A 25,172-nucleotide genomic window follows, 5' to 3' on the forward strand; every position below is an offset into this window, starting at 1 on the left:
AAAGCATTTCCTGTGGTATTACTTGGACTCCCAAGCACATTGAAGCCAGACCTGGATGCTTCTTCAGCCGAATTGGTTTATGGTGAAGCATTACGCCTGCTGGGAGAATTCGTGTCTACCGACGCTCTGCCAAACCCTACAGGTGACCAGCTGGAATTTCTCCGCCAACTGCGCTAACATGTGGCTCGCCTCCGTCCACAGCAACCTCACCGACATGGGACTCCTGCCATGTTTGCCCATCAGGATCTATCCTCTTGCACACACATCATGTTATGAACTGAAGGTATTAAACCCTCGCTCCAACTACCATATTCCGGCCCACACCATGTCATAACCAGAGGAAGCAAGACCATGGACATATTGATCAATGGGAAACCGACTACAGTCTCCAATGACCGCGTGAAACCGGCGAACGTCTTTCTGGAAGCAATGACGCCTGACCTACCACGACTTCCGCCTCACTCAACAACCACTCCGTCAACATCGTCGCCGACACAGACGCAGCTGGGGGGCCGCAGTTGACCCGCCACCATGCACCTCAAGATACAGGCGACATGTCAATTTTCCAGCACGCTATTTGGAATGACACTCCGCTTTCACCATGGGGGCTGATGTGGCGTCTTCTGTCATCGTCCAGTGCCGTGACATGCGTGGGTGTTTGAAAGTACAGCGCTGTGAAACTTTCCCGCTGGATGCCATGGACGCTACACACAAGCGACATTTGTTCTGTGATTTATTCTTTGATTGTTGATTTCTGTTCCACGTTCTACTCCGTCGCAAAAATGTGAATCCAAGTGTGTTAGATATGGAATAATTTACTGTACTGAAGTTTTCTCACGCATTCGCACGAGTTATCAGTTGCAGTGTATTATTGTCCGTTACGGCTGCAGGGTTTCGTTAATAAATTATTCCATCAAGCTGAGACAAGCCTACTTCTCTTATTAAGCCTACAAGCACACGCAGATGTTAAACTGTTGATCACGGTAATTCAAACAGGTACCGAAAAAGACAATTACCGCAGCACACTGCAAAAACAAATGTGTGGGAACAGATCATACCTGTAATATGTTTGTCAAGTTACGTAGTACTTTGAGGAAGAAGTAACATCCATCTTGGGGCTCTCTGAAGTACTAGAAGGGTCAACAACTGACTTCAAGCTGTCACCGCTCAGTAATACTGCATCATGAAGTAACAATCAGGTAACCCATGCTCAGAGATTCTTCAAGCGCTGACTGTTAGGGAAATCACAATGCACCCGTAATTTCTATGGGCAGTGACCAGGGTTTGTTAAGGAAGTGGTATCCAAGAGCATATTGTTTTTCTGTCAATTGTTCGCTGAGTGAGTCAATACAGCCAGCAACAAATTCATGTACAGTGATGGCAGAGTTAGAATTTCAAGACATCTGAACAACAGTATACACAAAATTCACAAAGTGACACATCAAATCAGTTTGACTGCAATTTTCTGCACTCAGCATATTCTTCATGAATGCACAGAGCTGCCCCAAAATAAAACAACAAATGATATAATAAAAGTGGAAGCAACCATAGCAAGTAAGCCTTTGTGTTTCCCTGTCAGTGACACCAGAGATCATTCTCACAGTGTATATAGCAGTATTTAGTTTCTGCACATCATCTTGATCATGATACTTCAGTGCTAAGAATTTAAAATGGTCTACTTGACTGATTGACCACCTTAAGACAACAGAACTTAGGTTTCTGCAGAGTTGTGTGTCAGAAACTGTATGCATACTGTATTACCTAAAAATAAAACTTTCTGGTTGTTCTTTCACGCCTTTCCGAAGTAGTGAAGACCTGGGGAAATACCTGTTGCTATGTTTTCTCCCCTTCTTATTTATTCTCTTTATCAAGTGACTGGAGTAGCTAGCAGTTACTGCAGCTCTCTAGAGTATAGGTTTTATTGAGATTTTTGCTTCCTCATTTGCCTCTTTCAACAAAAATTTAATGGCACTGTGTATCAACAAACATATCTGATTATGAAGAACTTTCACTGTACCGATGATGTGAGAACACTTGCGGCTTATATTATGTAGTAGAGAGATAGCAACAAGAATGTTCTAAGTGAGCAGGTCAACAGATGACAGTCAACTGCAGCAGTCACATCTTCTGAACAACAGGCTGGTGTCCACAGCACTTACAATGAAAATGCGTTCCTGCACTGGTGCCACATTTTGTTGTGAGAGATCTAAACCTTTAGACAGTTTTTTCAATATTTTCCTCTATTAAGGCATTAATACAGACAAGCTTACAGTTATATACCACTTTATTCTTTGTCCGGACAGAAATAAAATGGAATGAAGAAATTAGGAATGGATGAATGAAATGCATTTAAACTGATTTGTTTTCTTCCTTGATCATCAACATGAACATCAATTTCGATAGGGATTACTGGAGGCGGGGATATCACCTGTCTGCTTTGACCAATGTCAGTAGCATGCTGAAAACCCGTTTTCAGCATACCCAACATGCCGATCAAAACATTGATCATAACACCCACAAAAATACAAATACCGTGCGAACCAATACAATGATTAAACTGAATGAAATTACTGGGACAACTGTGGAAAAAAAGGGCGGTTTTGGGCAGGGACAAACTAAAAATTCAACAATAAAAACAACACTGTTCAAGACACAACACTCCGCAACACTCAAAACTGCCAAAAAATAACAGTAAAACCATACAAAACACATCATAATATCATGGTCACTCAATCTCCAATTAACCTACATAGCTCAACCCTAGACCGGGATACCAACAAAACCTTAACCCCCCCCCCCCCACACACACACACAACTAAAAAAGACTCCATCTCAACAACATAGGTCAACCCTAGACCAGGATACCAATATCACCCTCCCCCAACTACAAAAGCCGGTATCTCAATCTCCAGTACACATATACAGTTCAACCCTATAGTAAAAGCGCACTTAACGTACTGGCACTTTAATGTTGCATGTGTGCAGTTGGCAACTGTGTATGCGGTGAATGATGGATCAGATAGAACAAGAAGGCAGAACCCATCAGAAGAGAGTTTATGATAATTATTGAATTGGATCACTGATTTTTCATTAAATCATGAGAGAAGTTACGTGGGTCAATGTTTATTAATAATAAGAGTCACACATTTGATATATTAATAAACATTGAACCACCTACCTTCTCCCATGAGTTAATTAAAACACTGATCTACTTACTTCGTGGTTATGCAGGCACCTAAGAAAATAGCTTAAATTTTACGACATATTCTGTTTTATATGACAACACTCTAAACAATACATACCATTCTTCCGGGTCGACAGAAGCATCCGATCCCACGCGTCGGCTTTGACCCGTGATGTACGGGTGTTGTCGTGTGTGACGTCATGACGGCGCGGAGTATGTCTTGTGAGTGTGGCGTGTTTGTTGATGTAGTCGTGTTGTGGTTTGTTGTGCTCTCTGGTGGTATGTTCAGGGTTTTCGTTTGTGTGGCGTAATGGGCTCAGTTTGCTTTTGCTCATTATCCAGAATTGTTCGAGTGTCGGCTGTGTTTGTAGTGGAATTCCTTTCACTGAGTTAACGATTTTGTGTGAAGATTAATTTTGTGTGAAGGTTAATTTTGTGTTGTTCGCTGTAGATCGTGTGGTAATTTTAGTAACATTAATCGGTTGTTGTTTTTGTTCAGGAATGGAAATGACGGATAAAATTAACAGTGTGCAGGTCAAGGGAAGTGTTCGATCCCAATGTGTGGCTGTGTATGTTGATATTGGTATCAGGAGATGTTTTTGTGCTATATAGGCCAAGGGAAGTGTTTGATCCTAATTTATGGGATCGGGAGCTGCTGTTGAGCTATATAGGTCAAGGGAAGTGTCCGATTCCAGATGATATTGTGTTTAGTGGTATTTGGGGAGTTTTGTGATGTCATTTTTTTTCGTCATTTTGTGTGGTTTTGTATGGGGGTGCGTGTCTAAATTTGTTTATATTTAGTTTGCCGCCACCCAAAAACACCCCATTTCCCGCGCTTGTCCCATTAGTGTCATTAGGCTTTTTGTGGAAAGTGTGCGTGTTTGTTTTTCGATGTATTTTCATCCTCATAATGTGTATGTACCGACTTTATATGCGCCATATTGGAATCGTGGTTTATGGTCGTTTCAGCCATATTTGTGACGTCATGGGTCAAAGCAGACGGGCGGGATCGGACGCTTCCGTATTTCCCATTCTTCCACCTCGTAATGTCATACACTCCACATCATGATGACTTTAGCACACTAAATGACAAAAACATACCCCTCAAACACATAGTCACCACATCATTAAACTGGCACTACTTCATACACCACACCCTCTACAGCAACATTTCACCTCCACTCCAAAACAAACACACCGTGGCTCGATGGTCACACAACTGAACATCATGAATTCAGGAGTTGTATATGTGTTTCATTGGTGCTCGTTTCACTTGCAACAATTTAAGCTGTGTTATTACGTCCAAACTAACTCATAACCTCAGAAACTGACATAATCAGAAAAAAAGCAAATGTTTATGATAACCATGATACAAGATTGAGCAACTCTCGCTGGCTGCTGCATATTACCACCAATTGGCTATGACCAATGATGATAAACTGCCATGGTAGCACACAAAACAGCAACTGGTACACCATAAACGCAGTTAGTACATTATCTCTATAGGATGTTAAATTCCTGGGTGTACCTCAAGCCTGCTATTACATGTCTCAACACAATACTTTGATCACTGACTTCATTCTCTTCATCAGGTAGAGTCTAGTTTGAATCCAGGTGCTGAGTACATCTAAAATCACCATAATATCTTTGCCTCCACTTTTCTTCACAAAATATGGGACCCTAGAATCTAAGTGGTCTGAGAAACTCTATGCTGATAAGATGAACAGCAGTGTAAATCAATTATTTCACATGTGCAATCAATGTGACCATCTATAATACCTGACAGTTGTTCACCATTTTTCACACACTGTACTTTTTTTTTGACACTGGGTATGTTCTCTGAGAACATCAATGTGCTCATCAAAGAAGATAACATACACAAACATGTAAACAAGAAATGACAGTGGTATTAAATTACGCTTGTACTGTAGAAATGTGGATATACATACTGCTTACATTTATCTTTTTCTATTAAATCAATGAGAAATTTGTCTTTTGTTAGATTAGCGTCACCAAAATAAAATTCCATTTGGTTCTTCAGTGCTTTGTATATACGCTTCTTTCTGCGTCGAACTTCATCTTCAGGCTTCCGACGGTGTTCTTCTTCAACTGTTACTGTCATGTTATCATCTATGTCTGCCTGTAGACAAAAGAAACAACAAAGGTGAAGAGCATTGCAACATACACAGCAATGGAGATAAGTAACTTTCACAAAAAGTTTGTGTAGGCTTTATTGATGATTAACTGTCATAATTACCTAAGGCAGTTGCAATTAATACCACCAAATGTTAGTTTCCAAGATATCAATAACGCTCTACTAAATGTAAGGCATTAACAAAGCCTGCAAAACACAAACAGGATAACATTACCCATCAAGCTCTGTCAGAACTTCCTTAGAGAAGTAATGTATGGTGATCTCACTCTACTATGCCTTTACTTTCCTTCTTCACAACCCAAACTGAGAGGATACTACTAGAAAATAAAGAGGGAAGGAGGTAAACAGACTTGGAGAAATAGTGCTTAGCTTCTCTTCCCTTTTTAAAGTCAGGAGTAAAAAATTGTTTAGGCCAGATCTGAAAGACTACTCCATGAAAGCTAAACAACAACCACAACAACATAAAGATTCTGACGCTCCACTAGTCACATTGCCACATCAGAAATACTACTTTCTTGATCTGCTGATTTTTTAAAATTTATTTAGTGGAAACAATATTTAGCAATATATCTAGTGATGTAATCTGTGTTTGACAGTAAAGGAAATGTAATGTAACGATAAGTACCTATGCTTGCTGAGTCTTACGGAGCAAGCAATGAATATAGTTGCCAATGATATTAACTTGTATTAGTGAGCCGCCAGCTATTGCCTGGTAACATAATAACCTGACTCACTATTAAAGCTGTAAAGTGACAAAATATTTTATTCAAAACCAAAATAAGTTGCATAAAAGTAATGTTCTCTTTCCGACACAGAGCATTTTAATTTGAGACGTGAAGCTGGAGAAAGCCCTACAGAATATACAATAATTGTTAGGTAATCTAAAAAGTTAAGACTAGTCCTACTCATTACCATTTTCGAGAAGAGACAACTACTCAAACGAACGGAGGCTGAGTACAATTTAATTACTAAAAACGCTATTTCTTTTTCTCGGCAGCTAATGCAAGATGATATCAGGACACGCAAGTTTATTACATAAATGAGATCGGTAGGGTAATAGGACATATCACTTTGTGACAACTTGGAATGCAGCTTCAAAAGAATGTACAGGGAACTGTAAGTACATTCTGGAGTATAACTATGAGCAGTTGAGAAGAGCCCAAACTTCTCTCCGCGACGCAATCATGGAAATTTCTGAATTTCATATTACAGCCGTTACATTCTCCCGCGTCTCTAAAGAACACCACGACAATCTCACATTGTGCACAACATTTTAAAACCCCGAATGTTATCAACGAACACCACATACACAATACACGGCCCAGTGTTATACTCCTCTTTACACAACGAATCAGAAACGAAGAAAATTTGCTCAGTAACATCTCACACAACATGTTAATTTCCCGATGTTACACTCATCGTTAAGGATATATAATTATAGCTGAACCCATGGGAACATAGCAGTTTGGCCTCTAAGTTCTTTAATTTGCATGGACTAGTAGGCAATAAATTAGAAAAAACTACGAACTATATTACACATACCATCACTTTGATTCCTCAATACCGGGAACAACACTACGATACCACAGTCTTTATGTTAGACTGTGACGATACGCCACACGGTGCACAGTGTTTACTAACATAAAACAAGTAGCAACTAGCAACGAACTTGTCGCTAAAACGTCGGACTGACCAAAGACGTTAGAATCCTTGGTGCCGAAAACAATATACATTGAAAAATTGCACAAGTTTGTATATCCGTACCTCTAGCATAATACCCTAGTGTTTGACAACTTGAGTAATATGTGAGCCTAGGCTTGAGCGGTCGTTGTCACTGTCAATTAAATTCTTCTGGGCTGTTGACAGCATTGTCAGGGCTTCGTGCTGAGCTGACAGGTAAATGAGAAGACTTTAAATCTTATATAGTAGCGGAGGCAGCTGTCTACGTAATTTGATAGGGTATTTAGGACGGGGAGAAGGGTGTTGAGCTTTCTTTATTGGCTTTCATATTATTTCTTGTCATTGGCGGATAAAGAAGCGCTTGATTGGTGTATACATTATTTCTTGCCTTTGGTGGATATAGGCGAATTAGAAACAGGCGGTAACTGTGCCATAGTGCTGTTTACTTGTAGCCAGGTGCGGGCTGCAGCGTGCCAATGCTCTGGGTACGTACGACTGCCGCAGTCTCCCACGCGCAAGTGTGAGTTGGGTTGTGTGCACTGTCCGCCCATAGTGTTGCCACTGCTGGCAACCAGGACCCAAGAAGCCTACACCCGTCCTTTCTGTTCATGCTGGCGGCTTGGTTAGCTATTTATATCGCCTATCTAATCTTTCACCTCGCTATAAACGGCCGTTTCGGCAGTATGCGGGTTTCACGGAATATTGTCTCTTTATAGCACTCATCCTAGCATTACGCCACAGCTTATCTGGTGCGTCGTCCCAGACGGATACAGCTTTCATGCTCTGTAACTCATGTGCTGATCGGACGCCTCATTCCACCTATTTACACCAGTCCACATTCTCAACCAATTTCGTAGACTCCTGCAGTGTTTAGATTGCTCTGCAATTCATGTGCTGATTGGCCACCTCATCTCACCTACAGACATCAGTCTACATTCACAATCAATTTCGTAGACTCCTACGGTGTTTAGCTTGTCGACCACATCTTTCAATAAGCGTAGAACTTGTTTTGTTTTGTTATTGCTTCAAAAGATTAGCTTGATGCCGGGTTTGCAGAGAATTTGCCCACATGTTCAGTGACCCCTTGTACATATAGTAATAGGACTATGTCCTGTGCTTCCTTGCGCTCTTCCCTATTGCCTTCATCCTTTATCATCATAATTTTATATACCATATTCTAATAAATTCTGCGAACAGTTTCCTCCACTACTACAATAATAATAATAATGATAATAATAATAATAATATAAGTTTTATTGTCATTGAACTTTTACAAGCAATAGACAAAGTCAATATTAATAAGTAAAAGACTGTATACAGGGTGTTACAAAAAGGTACGGCCAAACTTTCAGGAAACATTCCTCACTCACAAATAAAGAAAAGATGTTATGTGGACATGTGTCCGGAAACGCTTAATTTCCATGTTAGAGCTCATTTTAGTTTCGTCAGTATGTACTGTACTTCCTCGATTCACCGCCAGTTGGCCCAATTGAAGGAAAGTAATGTTGACTTCGGTGCTCGTGTTGACATGCGACCCATTGCTCTACAGTACTAGCATCAAGCACATCAGTACGTAGCATCAACAGGTTAGTGTTCATCACGAACGTGGTTTTGCAGTCAGTGCAATGTTTACAAATGCGGAGTTGGCAGATGCCCATTTGATGTATGGATTAGCACGGGGCAATAGCCGTGGCGCGGTACGTTTGTATCGAGACAGATTTCCAGAACGAAGGTGTCCCGACAGGAAGACGTTCGAAGCAATTGATCGGCGTCTTAGGGAGCACGGGACATTCCAGCCTATGACTCGCGACTGGGGAAGACCTAGAACGACGAGGACATCTGCAATGGACGAGGCAATTCTTCGTGCATTTGACGATAACCCTAATGTCAGCGTCAGAGAAGTTGCTGCCGTACAAGGTAACGTTGACCACGTCACTGTATAGAGAGTGCTACGGGAGAACCAGTTGTTCCCGTACCATGTACAGCGTGTGCAGGCACTATCAGCAGCTCATTGGCCTCCACGGGTACACTTCTGCGAATGGTTCATCCAACAATGTGTCAATCCTCATTTCAGTGCAAATATTCTCTTTATGGATGAGGCTTCATTCCAACGTGATCAAATTGTAAATTTTCACAATCAACATGTGTGGGCTGAAGAGAATCCGCATGCAATTGTGCAATCACGTCATCAACACAGATTTTCTGTGAACGTTTGGGCAGGCATTGTTGGTGATGTCTTGATTGGGCCCCATGTTCTTCCAACTACGCTCAATGGAGCACGTTATCATGATTTCATACGGGATACTCTACCTGTGCTGCTAGAACATGTGCCTTTACAAGTACGACACAACATGTGGGTCATGCCCGATGGAGCTCCTGCACATTTCTCAACAACAGATTCGGTGACTGATGGATTGGTAGAGGAGGAACAATTCCATGGCCTCCACGCTCTCCTGACCTCAACCCTCTTGACTTTCATTTATGGGGGCATTTGAAAGCTCTTGTCTACGCAACCCCGGTACCAAATGTAGAGACTCTTCGTGCTCTTATTGTGGACAGCTGTGATACAATACGCCATTCTCCAGGGCTGCACCAGCGCAACAGGGATTCCATGTGATGGAGGGTGGATGCATGTATCCTCGCTAACGGAAGACATTTTGAACATTTCCTGTAACAAAGTATTTGAAGTCACACTGGTACGTTCTGTTGCTGTGTGTTTCCATTCCGTGATTAATATGATTTGAAGAGAAGTAATAAAATGAGCTCTAACATGGAAAGTAAGCGTTTCCAGACACATGTCCACATAACATATTTTCTTTCTTTGTTTGTGAGGAATGTTTCCTGAAAGTTTGGCCGTACCTTTTTGTAACACCCTGTATTTAAGTTTGTACACTAAGTTGTGCTGGATATACTTTCTTAACATATCGACAGGTATCTCTCATATTATTTAAAGGCAAGAAAACATTTTATTAACTTTGTAATTAAACCCTGGATACGAAAAAAACACATTTACTGTAAGAAAATACACAGAAGTTACACACAAGCCAAGAATAAAGATATTGACAGCAGAGTCATGGAGCAGCACATAAATATAGACGTCAAGGAATTTTTTCTTTTCTTTTAACACTTCCTCCAAAAGAAAAAATCATGAAATTATTGCTTTGTCTCTTGCATGCCAATTTCTGAACACAGAAAATTAAATCGAACTCGTTCAAGAGGTTTCGTCAAAATATCTGCCAACTGGTTGTGTCCATCAATGTGTTCCAAGAAAATCTCACCGTTCAGATATCTTTCATGAACATAGAAATGTCGGACCTCTATATGTTTAGAACGTCGATGATATTCTGGATTTTTTGCCAACTTCAATGCACTAGCATTGTCAATGTAAAGAACTGGAGGCTGCCCCGACATTTCCACTAATTCTGATAGCAGACGACGTAACCAAACTAACTCTTTTGCTCCTTCACTAGCTGCAATTATTTCCGCCTCGGTGTTGGATGTGGCCACTACTTTTTGCAACTGACTTGTCCATGACACTGCACCACCTGAGTACTTTGCAAGAATTCCAGTTGTTGAGCGCCTTGTCCGGTTATCACCTGCGAAATCTGCATCAGCGTAAATCTTTAACTCTTCTTTTTTATTATATACAATTCCAAAATTTAAGGTCCCTTTCACATACCGGAAAATGCGCTTTACTCTATTCCAGTCTTCAGTGGTTGGTTTCTCCATAGCTCGAGCAGCTTTATTGACTGCAAAAGTGATGTCTGGACGAGTTACTGTTGAAAGGTACATGAGACAACCAATTACTTCACGGTAGGGTACAGATGACGAAACTTCTTCGTTTTCATTATTGTCCTCACGTCCAATAGGAGTTGAGATTATATTGCATTCTGCCATTCGAAATCTTTGCAGAATTTCTTCTGTGTATTTCTCTTGACTTATCATTATTGCTCCATCTTCATATTGATTTATTTTTATGCCAAGAAAATTGTCAAGACTGCCAGTTGTTATTTCGAATTCATGTTGTAAAACATCCATAAAAACAGCAATTTCTTTCTTGTTACTGCCGACAATCAGGCCATCATCAACGTAGATTGCCACATAAAGGCTATTTCCATTTTGTCTACGATAAAATAGGCATGGGTCTGCATCACTGTTTGAAAAACCAGCTTTCTACATGAACTCAACAAAACGTTTGTTCCAGCAACGTGGCGCTTGCTTCAACCCATAAAGACCTTTTTTTAAGAAACATACTCGGCCTGTACCATCTTCGAAACCTTCTGGTTGTTCCATATATACTTCATCTTCAAGTATTCCATTCAAAAAAGCTGTCTTTACATCGAATTGTTCTAGCAGCATCTTCTTTGAAGCAGCTACAGCCAACAGAGTTGGTATGGTGTCATAACATGCCACAGGGCTAAAGGCGTCGTCATAATCAATTCCTGCTTTCTGAATACAGCCTTTTTCAACCAATCTGGCTTTAAAGCGAGTACCTCCATTGACTGCGACCTTTCGCCGTAGAACCCAGCGGTTTTGCAATACTTTGGCATTCTTCGGACGGTCAACCAGCACCCAGGTATTGTTTTCCTTAAGTGATTGAAGTTCTTCACTAATAGCTTGCATCCATTCTTCCTTCTCGTTTGACTGCAATATTTCTGAAAAACAGTTTGGATCTTTGTATCCAAGTGCATCAACTTTTGTTGCCATACAAAATTCACCACTTTCCATCCAGGTTGGTTTTCTTCGTTGTCTTTTATTCTTCTGTTTCTCTTCATTAGAAGATTCAGCAGCTTCTGCTTTTAGAAATTCTGTTAATTCTTTATTTTCGTCAGATTCACTCGACTCTTGACTTTCTCTAGAATCGAGAGTGCCAATTTTTTCTTGAGTTTGGCTTCCTCCAGAAGTGTACAGCCTAGGAGATTTACATTGGTCATCTTCAGATGAATTCGGATCATTAAATTCTTCCCAAGGGACTTCAAATTCAACATGATCACTATGTAAATCACAAACAATTTCTGGCTTAAATTTTACATCGTGACTCAACACCACTTTTCTTTTAGATGGAATCCAAACTCTGAACCGATCTTTGTCATTAACATATCCAACAAGTCGTCCAAACACTGCCTTATCATTAAACTTGGAACGTAATTGTTTGTTAATGTGAACATAGCAGCCTGTACCAAAGATTCTGAGATGATCAAGTCGTCCTACTGGTCGATTAAACCACAGTTCATAAGGGGTTTTATTTTCAACTGAAGATTTTCCAGTACGATTTATTAGGTAGACTGCTGTGTTACATGCCTCTGCCCACAACCCTTTAGGTAATTTACTCGGATTTAGCATTGACCGGGCAGCTTCAACAATGGTCCTATTTTCCCGTTCAGCCACACCATTTTGTTCAGGAGTGTAAGGAGGAGGAATCAGTAGCTCTATTCCCCTGTCTGCAAGCAATTCACTGACATTCTTATTGTTAAATTCTTTGCCACCATCACATCTAAATTGTTTGACAACATGTCCATTAGTTCGTGCTTCATTTAAAAACTGCTTAAGCACAGTACACACTTCACTTTTGTGTCTTAAAAAGAAAATTCGACGAAATTTACTAAAATCGTCTTTGAAACATACATAATAATGCTTGCCTCCAAAAGATTTCGTGCTCATTGGTCCACTTACATCCGCGTGGATTAACTCACCAGTACTGGTAGCGCGTATTGTTCGTGTTTTGAATGGCAGCCTATGCATCTTTCCAACCGCACAGCCGTCACAAAATTCACTCTTGGCATCTTCCACATTAATGTTCATTCCTTTTAAAATATTCTTCACATGTTGTTTATTCTGATGACCAAACCTTTCATGGTACACTTGCAATGTTTCGGATGAAGTCATCAAGCTCATACGATTCATTTTTGCATTTCTAACAACACGCATGTTCAACACATAAAGTCCATTTTTCACATAACCTGTCATAACAATATTACCACTGACTTGTTTTCGAACACAGACATTATTATAACTAAAATTAGTACTATAGCCTCTGCAGGCAATGGCTCTCACAGAGAACAGATTAGCACTTGCATCAGGGACGTATAAAACATTGTCCATTCTAGCATTGTACCATTTATTGTTTCGTCGGATTTGGATGTAAACTGTTCCTTGACCGTACGCACACATTTTCACATCTTGTTTTCCCAATGAAATTACTTGAGGAACATCAAATTCACTATACGAAACAAAATACTGTTTGTTGGGAGTGATATGATTTGTAGCGCCACTGTCGCAATACCATTTATTTGGGTCACTGTGATTACTGGTACACACACCCATTGCATATGAAGTAAATGCAGCGTGTTCACTGTCTCGCTTCTTCTCTTTTCTTTTATTGCTGTCACGAGTGTTCTGTGGACACTCTGCTGCCCAGTGACCTAATTGTTTGCATTTATTACACGGAAACTTCTGTTTTAATTGTGACTTCGTCATCTTTACTTGCTGATTACTTGTTTGCCGTTTTCTTGTTTTAGAAACGACAAAAGCTGCACTTCCATTAACGTCTTGTTCACGCAGTTCAATAGTACAGAGTTTTTCAATCAATAAATTCAAGCTTTGCTTTTCTGTCGGTATCGTATCCCAGAGATCTTTAAAATTGTCGTAGTCTTTTCCAGTGTAGACAAAATTCGACCATTTAAGATTCTTTCAGATAGCGTATTTTCTTCATGTTTTGATAATTCATCGTTCAGGTACACAAATAACTTTTGCAGTTTGGCCACATGTGCACTAATATCTTCCGATTCATCACGTTTAACACGGAAAAATGTTTCAATCAACATATTCAAACGCTGAGTACTGCTACGTTCAAATCGGGCGCGTAATTTGTCCCAGATTTCTTTAGCATTCTTGCACGTTAAGACGAGTTCTGCAACAGGTTTACTTAGCGCACTTGCTATAAGACTTGCTGCCTTTACGTCGTCCTTGAGCCATTCCACATACGCTTCTTTTTGTTCACTTGTCGCATCTTGCGGCAACTCTACACGTTCACGTGTACCGTTAATAATATCTTCTAGTCCATATGAACGTAGCACCATAGAAATATGCCATTTCCATTTGGCCCAGTCGTCAGGTCCTTCAAGCTTGTCAATGCTGACCTTATGATCGCCGCTAGCAGTCATGTTTCTTTACAGACATACGCTCATTTCAAATATTGTTTTAATTAAACTGTGTTGTTTGCCTTTACACGTGTACTGGGCCCATAACCTGATGAAAAATATTATTTAAAGGCAAGAAAACATTTTATTAACTTTGTAATTAAACCCTGGATACGAAAAAAACACATTTACTGTAAGAAAATACACAGAAGTTACACACAAGCCAAGAATAAAGATATTGACAGCAGAGTCATGGAGCAGCACATAAATATAGACGCCAAGGAATTTTTTCTTTTCTTTTAACACATTCCATGATTAATATGATTTGAAGAGAAGTAATAAAATGAGCTCTAACATGGAAAGTAAACGTTTCCAGACACATGTCCACATAACATATTTTCTTTCTTTGTGTGTGAGGAATGTTTCCTGAAAGTTTGGCCGTACCTTTTTGTAACACCCTGTATATAAGTTTGTACACTAAGTTGTGATGGATATACTTTCTTAACATATCGACAGGTATCTCCTCATTCATGCTTCATACTGCAATTTCACACAGAATTGCATTCAAAAAATTCAGTAACAGAATAAAACGGTAAACCAGCTAATCTGTTAATCAACTTGCATTTAAATAAATTTAAAGGTAAATTACTTATTTCTAAAGGTAACCTATTATACATTTTTAAGCCTAAATCATTATAACTATCTAAAGATTTTGACAATCTATGGAATTGCACATATACTTTCTTATCATTTCTGGTATTATAACAATAAATGTCTTGAAACTTCCTGGCAGATTAAAACTGTGTGCCCGACCGAGACTCGAACTCGGGACCTTTGCCTATCATGGGCAAGTGCTCTACCATCTGAGCTACCGAAGCACGACTCACGCCCGGTCCCCACAGCTTTACTTCTGCCAGTATCTCGTCTCCTACCTAGGCAAAGGTCCCGAGTTCGAGTCTCGGTCGGGCACACAGTTTTAATCTGCCAGGAAGTTTCATATCAGCGCACACTCCGCTGCAGAGTGAAAATCTCGTTCTGGAATGAATGTCTTCCTTTAAGAGCTGTCTAGATAAATTATTTTTTATGTAAATTAGAACATGATATATACAGGGTGGTCCATTGATAGTGACAGGGCCAAATATCTCACAAAATAAGCATCAAAGGAAAAAACTACAAAGAACGAAACTTGTCTAGCTTGAAGGAGGAAACCAGATGGTACTATGGTTGTACAGTATGCCCCACCGACATTTGTAAAAATATTGTCAAGACATGCTGATCCTCTTGTCATTCTGGAATTTAAAAAATTAGAATATATTGCCTTAATAGATTTTTAACGCATTCACACTTTGATTATCCTCAGATACATCAAATACAGAATTGACATCTCCCCCTATAGCAATGCTAAATTTTTCCCATTTTGACATACACAAAAAATTAAATAAATCATCAAGTTTGTCTAAAAAACAGAAGGACCTCCACCTGGAGATCTATAAAGTACAATTATTTGCAGCTTAGCATCTTCCAAACACAAATCTGAAACCTCAAAATCAAACTCATGACAAAGAAAATCGTGGTCCAATTTAAAACCATTACACAAAGAATGCTTTTTAATATACACTGCAGTACCTCCATTATTATGCTGTTCTCTACAAAAACTGCTAACTAATATTTAATCATCTAATAGTTCAAATGACAACTCTTCTCTCTTACACCAATGGTCACTTAAACACAAAATATCCAACAAATTATCAACAGCACAGTTATTTACTAGTACACATTTATGTCTGAGACATTGAACATTGGGATACCCTACTTTAAACTCAGATCTACCTGTTTTAAGTATGCCTACATCACCTTGGATATTTCTCTTTGTTTTATTAATTATATCTTCAAAATGGCAGGCTTATTAATTAAATCTCCCCAACTAGCAGGGTTAAGACCTAGACTTAATATCATACCATCATCTATACCTACTTGTGTCAAAGTAGGCCCCAGCAATTCCCTAAAAAACTATCACTAGTAAATGCCATCGTGGTTGGTTGACAACCATTTAAGTATGTAAGCATGTCTTTTACAATGTTTATAATTGTGCTACACAAACTAGCCTTGCCAGGGTTGTTGACATGTTACCCATGCCTAGTGAAAAGTCAGCAATTACAATTACCAACATCGACAATACTTACATTTCTAAAATGTTTACAGAAATGCCTATATTTTTCATTTGCCCTGAACATTTCCTCGTTAACACAAGACCAAGACTCAAGATCATGTCGCTGAGGGATATCTATCACCACTACATCTGTATGTGTAAGCAATGACAAAGTCTTCTTTAGTTCATTAACAGCATGTGAAGTATTCTTCCTGGCCACATCATTTGCTCCTGCCATCAGCACCACAGTGTCATTGGAAGAAAGATCCATGGCTTCATTTACAGCTGATGAAGCGATGTCACGAAAGCACGCCCACAGTTTCACAACTCCACATACTGTATAATTCTGAAGGTTCTCAGATTGGTTCAGTTGGAAAGAAAGACCTCTGCCATGATTGTCACCGAAAAGAAGTATTTTAGCTCTTTTTGTTTTGATTTTATTTTGGATTGAAACAAGTCTGGGTTTATCTGCAGATGGAATAGACCTAGTTTCTTCAGTACTGTCATCTGGAAGCAGGAGAGGTTCAAATCTATTCTTGATTGGAGGGAAACTGTTATCTTGGTCTACATTCTGCTTTGCTATTGTGGTTGATTGCTTACGAGACCTAACTGATTCCCAACTCCTAGGCATGTATAGATTATTTGTATCCCCATTTAGATTAGGCAAACCCTTCTCAGTCACATCTTTACTGGTTTCTTCCAGATTTTTTATTCTAGTTCTCAAAGCACAGTTCTCATTCTTCAAAACTTCGATGTCTTTTTGCAACATATTAATTATTTCTAAAGCACTGAAATACTCACTGTTTTCATTAACCACACCTCTGAGTTCGTCACAATGGGCGGAAGTAGCTCAAAACCAGTCCTTACTTACATCGGTTTCATTAAAATTTGGCAAATATCCACATTTATGATACTATCTCTCCATAAATCACAAAAGATACCGTTTTTCACTATTTTATTACATTTACGACACTTATCATTCAGTACAAGACTACTTTTCATAGGATCTGACACAGCATTACAACTACCACTTGCGACCATATTACGGCAAATATAAGATCTAAAGTCTCTTTCATTCAGAATTCAGCTCAGCACAAAGCCCTGAGGAAGCCACTTGCAATAGTAGCAAAAACACCAGACAATTTGTTCTATTGACAATGTAGTCAACATCTCAGAAGAATTTTATCGACAGCAACTTGAATCAACATACTAGCACTGTGTGCTGCCAGTTGTCACAAAGAAAATTAAGGCCAATACACACTGGCCATGAAGTCATGTAATGTCCCATCCTGTCAAAACATTCTGCTCTGTATTTCAAATATGGCATCCATAGTGGCCTTCCCGTCCTGTCACATCACATCATGGCACCATCAAGGTTTCTCGGGAATAAAGTTTTGACAGGTGACATCATCCGTCTGTTGTTGATCATGTGACCCCCAAGCTCTGTGGGTAGAATCAGACTGATTAGTAGGTAAAATTTATTTTAACATTGTCAGGCATTTGTTGCGTAAAGAAATGGAATGAAATATTCAGACACAGCAAGTTGTCTGTTTATATATGTGTTTGTGGTAGGCTTATTTATTGTTAAGTAGCGTTCTGAACTGTGTGTGAATCAGTTTTATAAGAATCATTGATCAATATTTATGTGGTTTCATTAGCTAATCCCAGTACAAATAAGGCATTAGAACTATTAACAGCCACATATAAGATGTAAAGAAAACCTATAAATCTTAAATGGAAAGGTATTGAATGGGATATGACTATTGCACAAAAAGCTGTACTGGACTAGGAATCACTCTTGACGTTAAAGCAATTTTTCACAGGATGTGATGGCAGCTCATAACACTTTGTTCCTTTTAATAATTCTGGTTTCAATTTGACGTAACACAATGAAAAAACTGATGCTTCGACTTCCTAAAATATAAAATGCAGATTCCTTTTCCTCAAGCTCGTTGTATAAAGAGTGAAATTCCGCTTCTGTACCAAATTTTTCGCACCCACACTATTTTTTTCGCGTTGTTTTGCACTTGCGCCTTCCTACTCTAACATCCAAGCTATCCCTGTAAGCTGCAAAACATTTGAGTCCAATGAATGTCATTTTCATACGGTACTAATGTGCACTCCATCATCCACATATATAAGCTACTATGTTGTATGAATGCAATCGGGCATAAGAACAATTGAAAATTATCTTGAGAATATCGCAGCTTCCGAAAAAAAAAGTTGAGGACAACCACGTAAGCTGGGATCATGTGACTTGAATCACCTTGATGTGACAGACAGTGAGAACACACCCTGACATGATGGTGCTGTGACGGCTATGTGAATTCGCCTTTACTTGTCAGTACTACAGATCATCCACAGTTGCCGTGAATTGTCACAAGGTAAATTTTTTCGTTTTCACTTTCGTTGAGCACTTGCACAGTTCTCCCTTCGAATATTTATTCACTTCAGCAGCTACCCACTGTTTCCCCCGCAAATATTCTGCTATATAATTTACGTGGAGATGGAAGGTAATTTTTATCCCCATTCTGCCAATGCTATTTCACCCTCTGAAAAGGTACACTTTTCAAAAGAACTATAAGTGTTAAAATAATGAAATTTGTACTGAATGTATATTATATACATGCCTGGATTTACAAGAAAATTGAACAAAATATCTGCTATTATTCTGAAAAAAATTTTTTGTTCTTACACTAGTAATATTTCCAGAATGAGAGTTTCATTCTGCAGTGGAGTGTGCGCTGATATGAAACTTCCTGGCAAATTAAAACAGTGTGCCCAACCGAGACTCGACCTCGGGACCTTTGCCTTTCTCGGGCAAGTGCTCTACCAACTGAGCTACCCAAGCACGACTCACGCCCCATCCTCACAGCTTTACTTCTGCCAGTACCTCGTCTCCTACCTTCCAAACTTTACAGAAGCTCTCCTGCGAACCTTGCAGAACTAGCACTCCTGAAAGAAAGGATATTGCGGAGACATGGCTTAGCCACAGCCTGGGGGATGTTTCCAGAATGAGATTTTCACTCTGCAGCGGAGTGTGCGCTGATATGAAACTTCCTGGCAGATTAAAACTGTGCGCCCGACCGAGACTCGAACTCGGGACCTTTGCCTTTCGCGGGCAAGTGCTCTACCAACTGAGCTACCCAAGCACGACTCATGCCCCATCCTCACAGCTTCACTTCTGCCAGTATCTCGTCTCCTAACTTCCAAACTTTACAGAAGCTCTCCTCACAGGAGGGTCTGGGTTGGAGTCCCGGCACTGTCGGTATGAGAGGCGTTTTCGTAGTGTGGAGTGTACTGTATCCCACCCCGTCTTCTTCCCTGCTCCTCCTGGTGGCTCGTCCGCGGTGGACGGGCGACATGGGCTGCAGTCCTCCAGCGTCGTCAGCTCACCCGGTTGTGACGGCGGATGCACAGGGCCTAGGCCCCGCACGATCTCGACAACGGCTCACTGATGTGGTCAGCATTGGCGGCGAGCGAGTCTGCCGCGATGTCTGCTAATCCTGGGTTAATGATTGACAGCGGCAGCAGAGAGGACCAGAGCTGGTACTGTCCCCTTTGTCTGCTGCTGGATGGGCCGCCCTTACCGCAACATCTCCTTAATAAAGATTAACATGTCGATCACCAAGCTGAGCGCTACGCAGCGACCCAGTATACTGCAAGTCTAACTGCGAGTGCCTTGTTGCTATCAAAGCTGGCTTATTTAAAGGAAGCACGAGTGACGTCCTAACGACATGTTCGTTTGTAATGAACGCATTCGTTCCACTTATACTGCTGATTTATCTGTCGTACTCGCCCCCTAGGTGTTCTTGTTACAGAGGTACGTCTTGTTACAGCAGATTAACACGAAGTTATGAAATGCAGTACAGCTGACACTATACCTCCGTTTTACACAAACCCGTGGCGTGCTAAGCAATTCTCTCTCGCCTGTTGTGTGTAACCAGGCCACTGCCCCTGCGTGACGACACATTCTGATACATGTGCAATCCTCTTACCTCTTGGCTAACCTACTGTCTCTGGCTCTCAGCATAGGCAACGAAACTCTGACAATATTCCACATTTCCAACTCTTTACTATTCTGTGACAGTACACATATTCCAATTTATTTCTGTAGACTTATTGAAGATGACAGCGATTTTGTTACGAATTAGCAACGATTTTGTTACAAACGAGTAATCTACCACATTCAAAAATTATTTCTGTGGACGTATTTAAGATGACAGTATTGAAAAATTGTCAATGCCTTTAAAAATACAGGTGTTTGCTTTACAAAACATAACACAGTTCTTTTTTATTTTATACGCAATCACACAATCATAAGGCCGCCTTTGGCTCTGAGCACTATGGGACTTAACATCTGTGGTCATCAGTCCCATATAACTTAGAACTACTTAAACCTAACTAACCTAAGGACATCACACACATCCATGCCCGAGGCAGGATTCGAACCTGCGACCGTAGGAGTCAAAAGGCCGCCTTTATATTCTATATATCACAGATGGCATTTGGTGAATGCTTTGTTCATTCAATTACGTCTTTTTTCTAAATGAGCTATAGATACATTTTTAGATTAGAAATACTGAATTCGGTCTTCTGACCTTTTTTCACCGCGGAAAATCGTAACACTGTCCCTCCTTTCAATCGTCGTTTGAACATCAAAACTGTAGATATTGAGATAACCGATCACGGTTAGTAGTGAAAAGGCTTCAAGACCAGATGAGGTGCCTATAAGATTCTATAAAGATTATATGAAAGAACTTGCTCCTCTTCCAGCAGTAATTTATTGTAGATTGCTTGAGCAACGAAAGGTACCTAACGACTGGAAAAAAGTGCAGGTCATTCCCTTTTTTAAGAAAAGCCGTAAGGCAGATCCACACAATTATAGACCTATATCGTTGACGTCAATCTGTTGTAAAATTATGGAACATGTTTTATGCTAAAAAATTATGACTTTTTGGAAAATTAACATCTCCTGTATAAAAATCAACATGGATTCCGCAAACAGAGATCCTGCGAAACTCAGCTCGCTCTGTTGCTCCATGAGACCCACAGCGCAGTGGACAACAGCGCTCAGGTTGATGCCGTGTTCCTAGATTTCAGTAAGGCGTTTGATACCGTCCCACATTGCCATTTAATGAAAAAAATACAAGCTTATGGAGTATCAGAGCACACCTGCGATTGGATTCAAGGCTTTCTTGCAGATAGAACTCAACATGTTGCTCTTAACGGAACTAAGACGACAGATGTAAAGGTAATATCCGGAGTACCACAGGGAAGTGTGATAGGACCGTTGCTGTTTGCAATATATATAAATGATCTAGTAGAAAGCATCAGATGCTCTTTAAGGCTATTCGCAGATGATGCAGTTGTTTATACCAAAGTAGCAACGCCAGAAGATAAGAATTTGCAGAACGATCAGCAGAGAATTGATGAATGGTACAGAATCTGGCAGTTCACCCTGAACCTAAATAAATGCAACATATTGCGTATACATAGGAAATGAAATCCACCGCTGTACAGCTACAGTATTGATGACAAACAGCTGGAGACAGCGTCTGTCATAAAATATCTAGGTGTAAATATCCAGAGCGACCTTATGTGGAATGACCATATAGAACAGATAGTGGGAAAATCAGGCACCAGACTAAGATTCATTGGAAGACTCTTAAGGAAATGTAACTAATCCATGAAAGAAGTTGCTTATAAGGCGCTTATTCGCCCGATTCTTGAGTATTGTTCATCTATCTGGGATGACTACCAGGTACGACTGATAGAGGAGATAGAGAAGATCCAACAAAGAGCAGCATGTTTCGTCACGGGATCGTTTAGCTGGCAAGAGAGCGTTACGGAGATGTTAAACAAACTTCACCAGCAGACGTTACAAGAGAGACTTTGTGCATCACGGAGAAATTTACTATTGAAATTTCGAGACAACACTTTTCAGGAGGAGTCAGACAACATATTACTTCCCACCACATACATGTCGCGTATTTCCCACATGGAGAAAATTCGAGAAATTAGAACCAATACAGAGGCTTACCGACAATCATTCTTCCCACACACTATTTGCTAGTGGAACAGGATTGGAGGGATCAGATAGTGGTCCCGAAAGTACCCTCCGCCACACACCATTAGGTGGCTTGCGGAGTATGATGTAGATGTAGATATGCACTCTTTTTTCAGAGATCCCTGGTGAGGAAATCCTCAAATATGTATAAAATTTAATAAAATAAGAATACATAACATCATAAAACAAAAATAAGTATACTTCCACTATTTGTATTTTGAGCCAGATAGCTTCAGACTGTGAAACATTGTAACCTGCTCTACATTCTCAAATACTTTTTTATCTATAGATTCTATGGTAGGTTTCTCTTTCTAGTGTCTATCTTCTGGAACCAGTCATAGAATCAGTATTACCCAGCGTATTCCTGTGGTTATGCAGAATGTAAATTCATCTTCCAGCAGGTCGATCTCTGCCTCTCATTCCTTCTTTTTCTAATTCATTTTAGTCTTTTGCAACCATGAGTAATTAAACTAATAGGTCAGTATCTGTCAAATGTATCAGTATTTATTTTCTTTGAATTGTTTTCCTTGCACTCATTTTGAAATTTGAGGTTATTTCAACTTTCTCATACAACCAACACACGAATTGGAACAATTATGTCCAGAAATCTTGTGAAGTGCATCACCCATGCTTGATTATAATTCCGCGAAGTTGGAAGTGAATTGCAGCAGTGCCAGCTGCATGCAAGTGCAGGTGTGTGCTTTACAAAACATAACACAGTTTTCACACTGTTGCAAAGCGAGTCGGCCTAGCAGGGAGTTTAAATAGTTGATGCAGCAGTATCCAAGTGGTAGATGCCATGAGTCTCTCCTCATCGGCGGCCGCCAAAACATTTAGTATACATACCACAAGGCGCGACAAAGTTCGAACAAGTGCAGATCAGAAGCATATAAATACCTAGCTGTTTATACTAAAATCACTTCCGTTAGTTCACAGCTCTATCATTGTGGGTCCGCGTTGCTCGGTCACTGTCTGTAATGCTGTTCGTGGACCACAGTTCGACTCTGCATCAGGGCAGTCCACCCTGAGACCACGGACTTGGAGCCACTGCAACAAGTGACCAGCACTGATCCAGGGAAGCAGCTCGCTGGCCACCATCACTGCTATTACACTGTCAGCCTGCCACCTTCTGAACAGCATGAGTGCATGAGTAGTACAACAATGCATGCAGTCGCAGTCACACCTAGCTGAGAATGCCCAGAGCTGGAATCGCCGCTGACGGAATCAGTTGCATTGCGGGCCACTGCTCACCAGCATTGTGATGTGATAACCTGCAGGAGGCTGCTGACTGCCTCTGCGAAGCTGCTGCTTCCTTTACAGAACTACGCTGCGGTGCCATACTAAAGCATTTGCAATTACAAGCTGTTTAATTGGCGGTATGCAGCTCCCCCCCCCCCCTCCCCTCCACCCCCTCCCCCCCCCCAACCCATCTCTGCAAGCCACTTGCAACTGGTGTCAAAGTACTGGCATCACCTTTTCAGTGCAACGCCTGAATTAATTTGATTAGTCATAGTTGCTAAACACTAAAATGATTTCTAGAGAGAAGGAATGATCGGCAGAGCTCGATTTGTGGGAAGTTGAATTCTCATTCTGCATAAACGTAGGAATACGCTAGGTAATATTGATCCTATGGCTGGTTTCGGGAGTTCAATAAACTTAATTGTTGTTGTCAGTGTGTCCTTGTCACGGAAAAGAAGCTTGAATCTTGTCCTTTTTGTAAGGTGAATTTCGTTAAGAGTGAGGAGGCGGTAGATTCATCACACTTTGGAGGTAATGAAGTACACAGTTGGCTAGTACCTGTCAGATAGATGCTGTGTAACTTGGAACGTCATTTAGCACGAGGTACAGAATCAGTAACAGTAGTGCGTTTCATGTGTAAGGATTATGGGCCGAGACCTAGACAGAGCTGGGAATAAAAATGGCTGACGGTTAGACATAATAATTAAGTTGATCCGTTCTATTTGGGCGTCCATACCCTGCCAAGTACAGTGTCGATGCTCTAATTGTATCATACGAACAATCCCCCAGTATCCTTGGTGAAGTAACTGCAACACTTCTTTTTGCAAAGATTTCTGGATCAAAGCACGTGACTGTCCTCTGTCATTCTGAACAAGAGTTACACCTTTCTGCTGAGAAAGGCTATGCCGACGTGCAAAGTCTCGGAGCGCTACAGGGTTCTGTATGCTATGCAAGGAACGAGGCCAAGACCTGCGAATATATGTTAGCAAAATGTTCAAATCTGAATCGCTTCCGTGGCCTGTGCAATTTGCCTAAAGTTCGGCGGAAAAGATTGAAGAAATTCAGAATCCTGAGCATCGATGTGGCAACAAGATGCAGCAGAAGCGTCAATGTCTCTATCAGGGCCCATTGGAAGACGTGAAAGTGCGTCCGCATTACCATGTTTAGCTGTCGGACGATACACAATCTCGTACATTTATTGAGACAACAACAAAGTCCATGTTTGCAATTTTTGGACAGTTCGTACAGGAACCGGTTTCGTTGGATGAAACAAGGACCGCAAAGGCCTGTGATCTGTTACTAAGCAGAACTTTCTGCCATACAAATAGTGGTAAAATTTGGTACCACCATACACAATAGCCTCTATTTCAATTTGTGAATAGTTACACTGAGCTTTGGACAATACTTTTGATGCGAAAGCAATAGGTCTGTCTTTGTCACCAATTCTGTGTGAAAGCACTGCACCGATTCCGTAAGAGCAAGCGTCAACTTGCAATACAAATGGTTTTTCAGGATCAAAGTGAACTAAGCATCGCTCACTGAGCAAAGCGTCTTTA

The 25,172-nt window shown here is 40.5% G+C and overlaps 1 protein-coding gene across 1 annotated transcript in view; it reads right to left on the reverse strand.

Moving 5' to 3' along the window:
• LOC126244588 (la-related protein 7) overlaps positions 1 to 7,045 on the reverse strand; it is a 103,489-nt gene extending 96,444 nt beyond the window's left edge. The window contains exons 1-2 of the mRNA XM_049948252.1: positions 6,882 to 7,045; positions 5,141 to 5,324 (exon numbers count right to left, since the gene is read on the reverse strand). Of these exons, the coding sequence (XP_049804209.1) occupies positions 5,141 to 5,324; positions 6,882 to 6,884 (187 nt within the window). The 5' untranslated portion in view covers positions 6,885 to 7,045. The remainder of the gene's footprint in view (positions 1 to 5,140; positions 5,325 to 6,881) is intronic.
• Positions 7,046 to 25,172: the final 18,127 nt, after the last annotated feature.

The sequence above is a fragment of the Schistocerca nitens genome, chromosome 1 (assembly GCF_023898315.1).
Source record: "Schistocerca nitens isolate TAMUIC-IGC-003100 chromosome 1, iqSchNite1.1, whole genome shotgun sequence".
Classification (NCBI taxonomy): Eukaryota; Metazoa; Arthropoda; class Insecta; order Orthoptera; family Acrididae; genus Schistocerca; species Schistocerca nitens.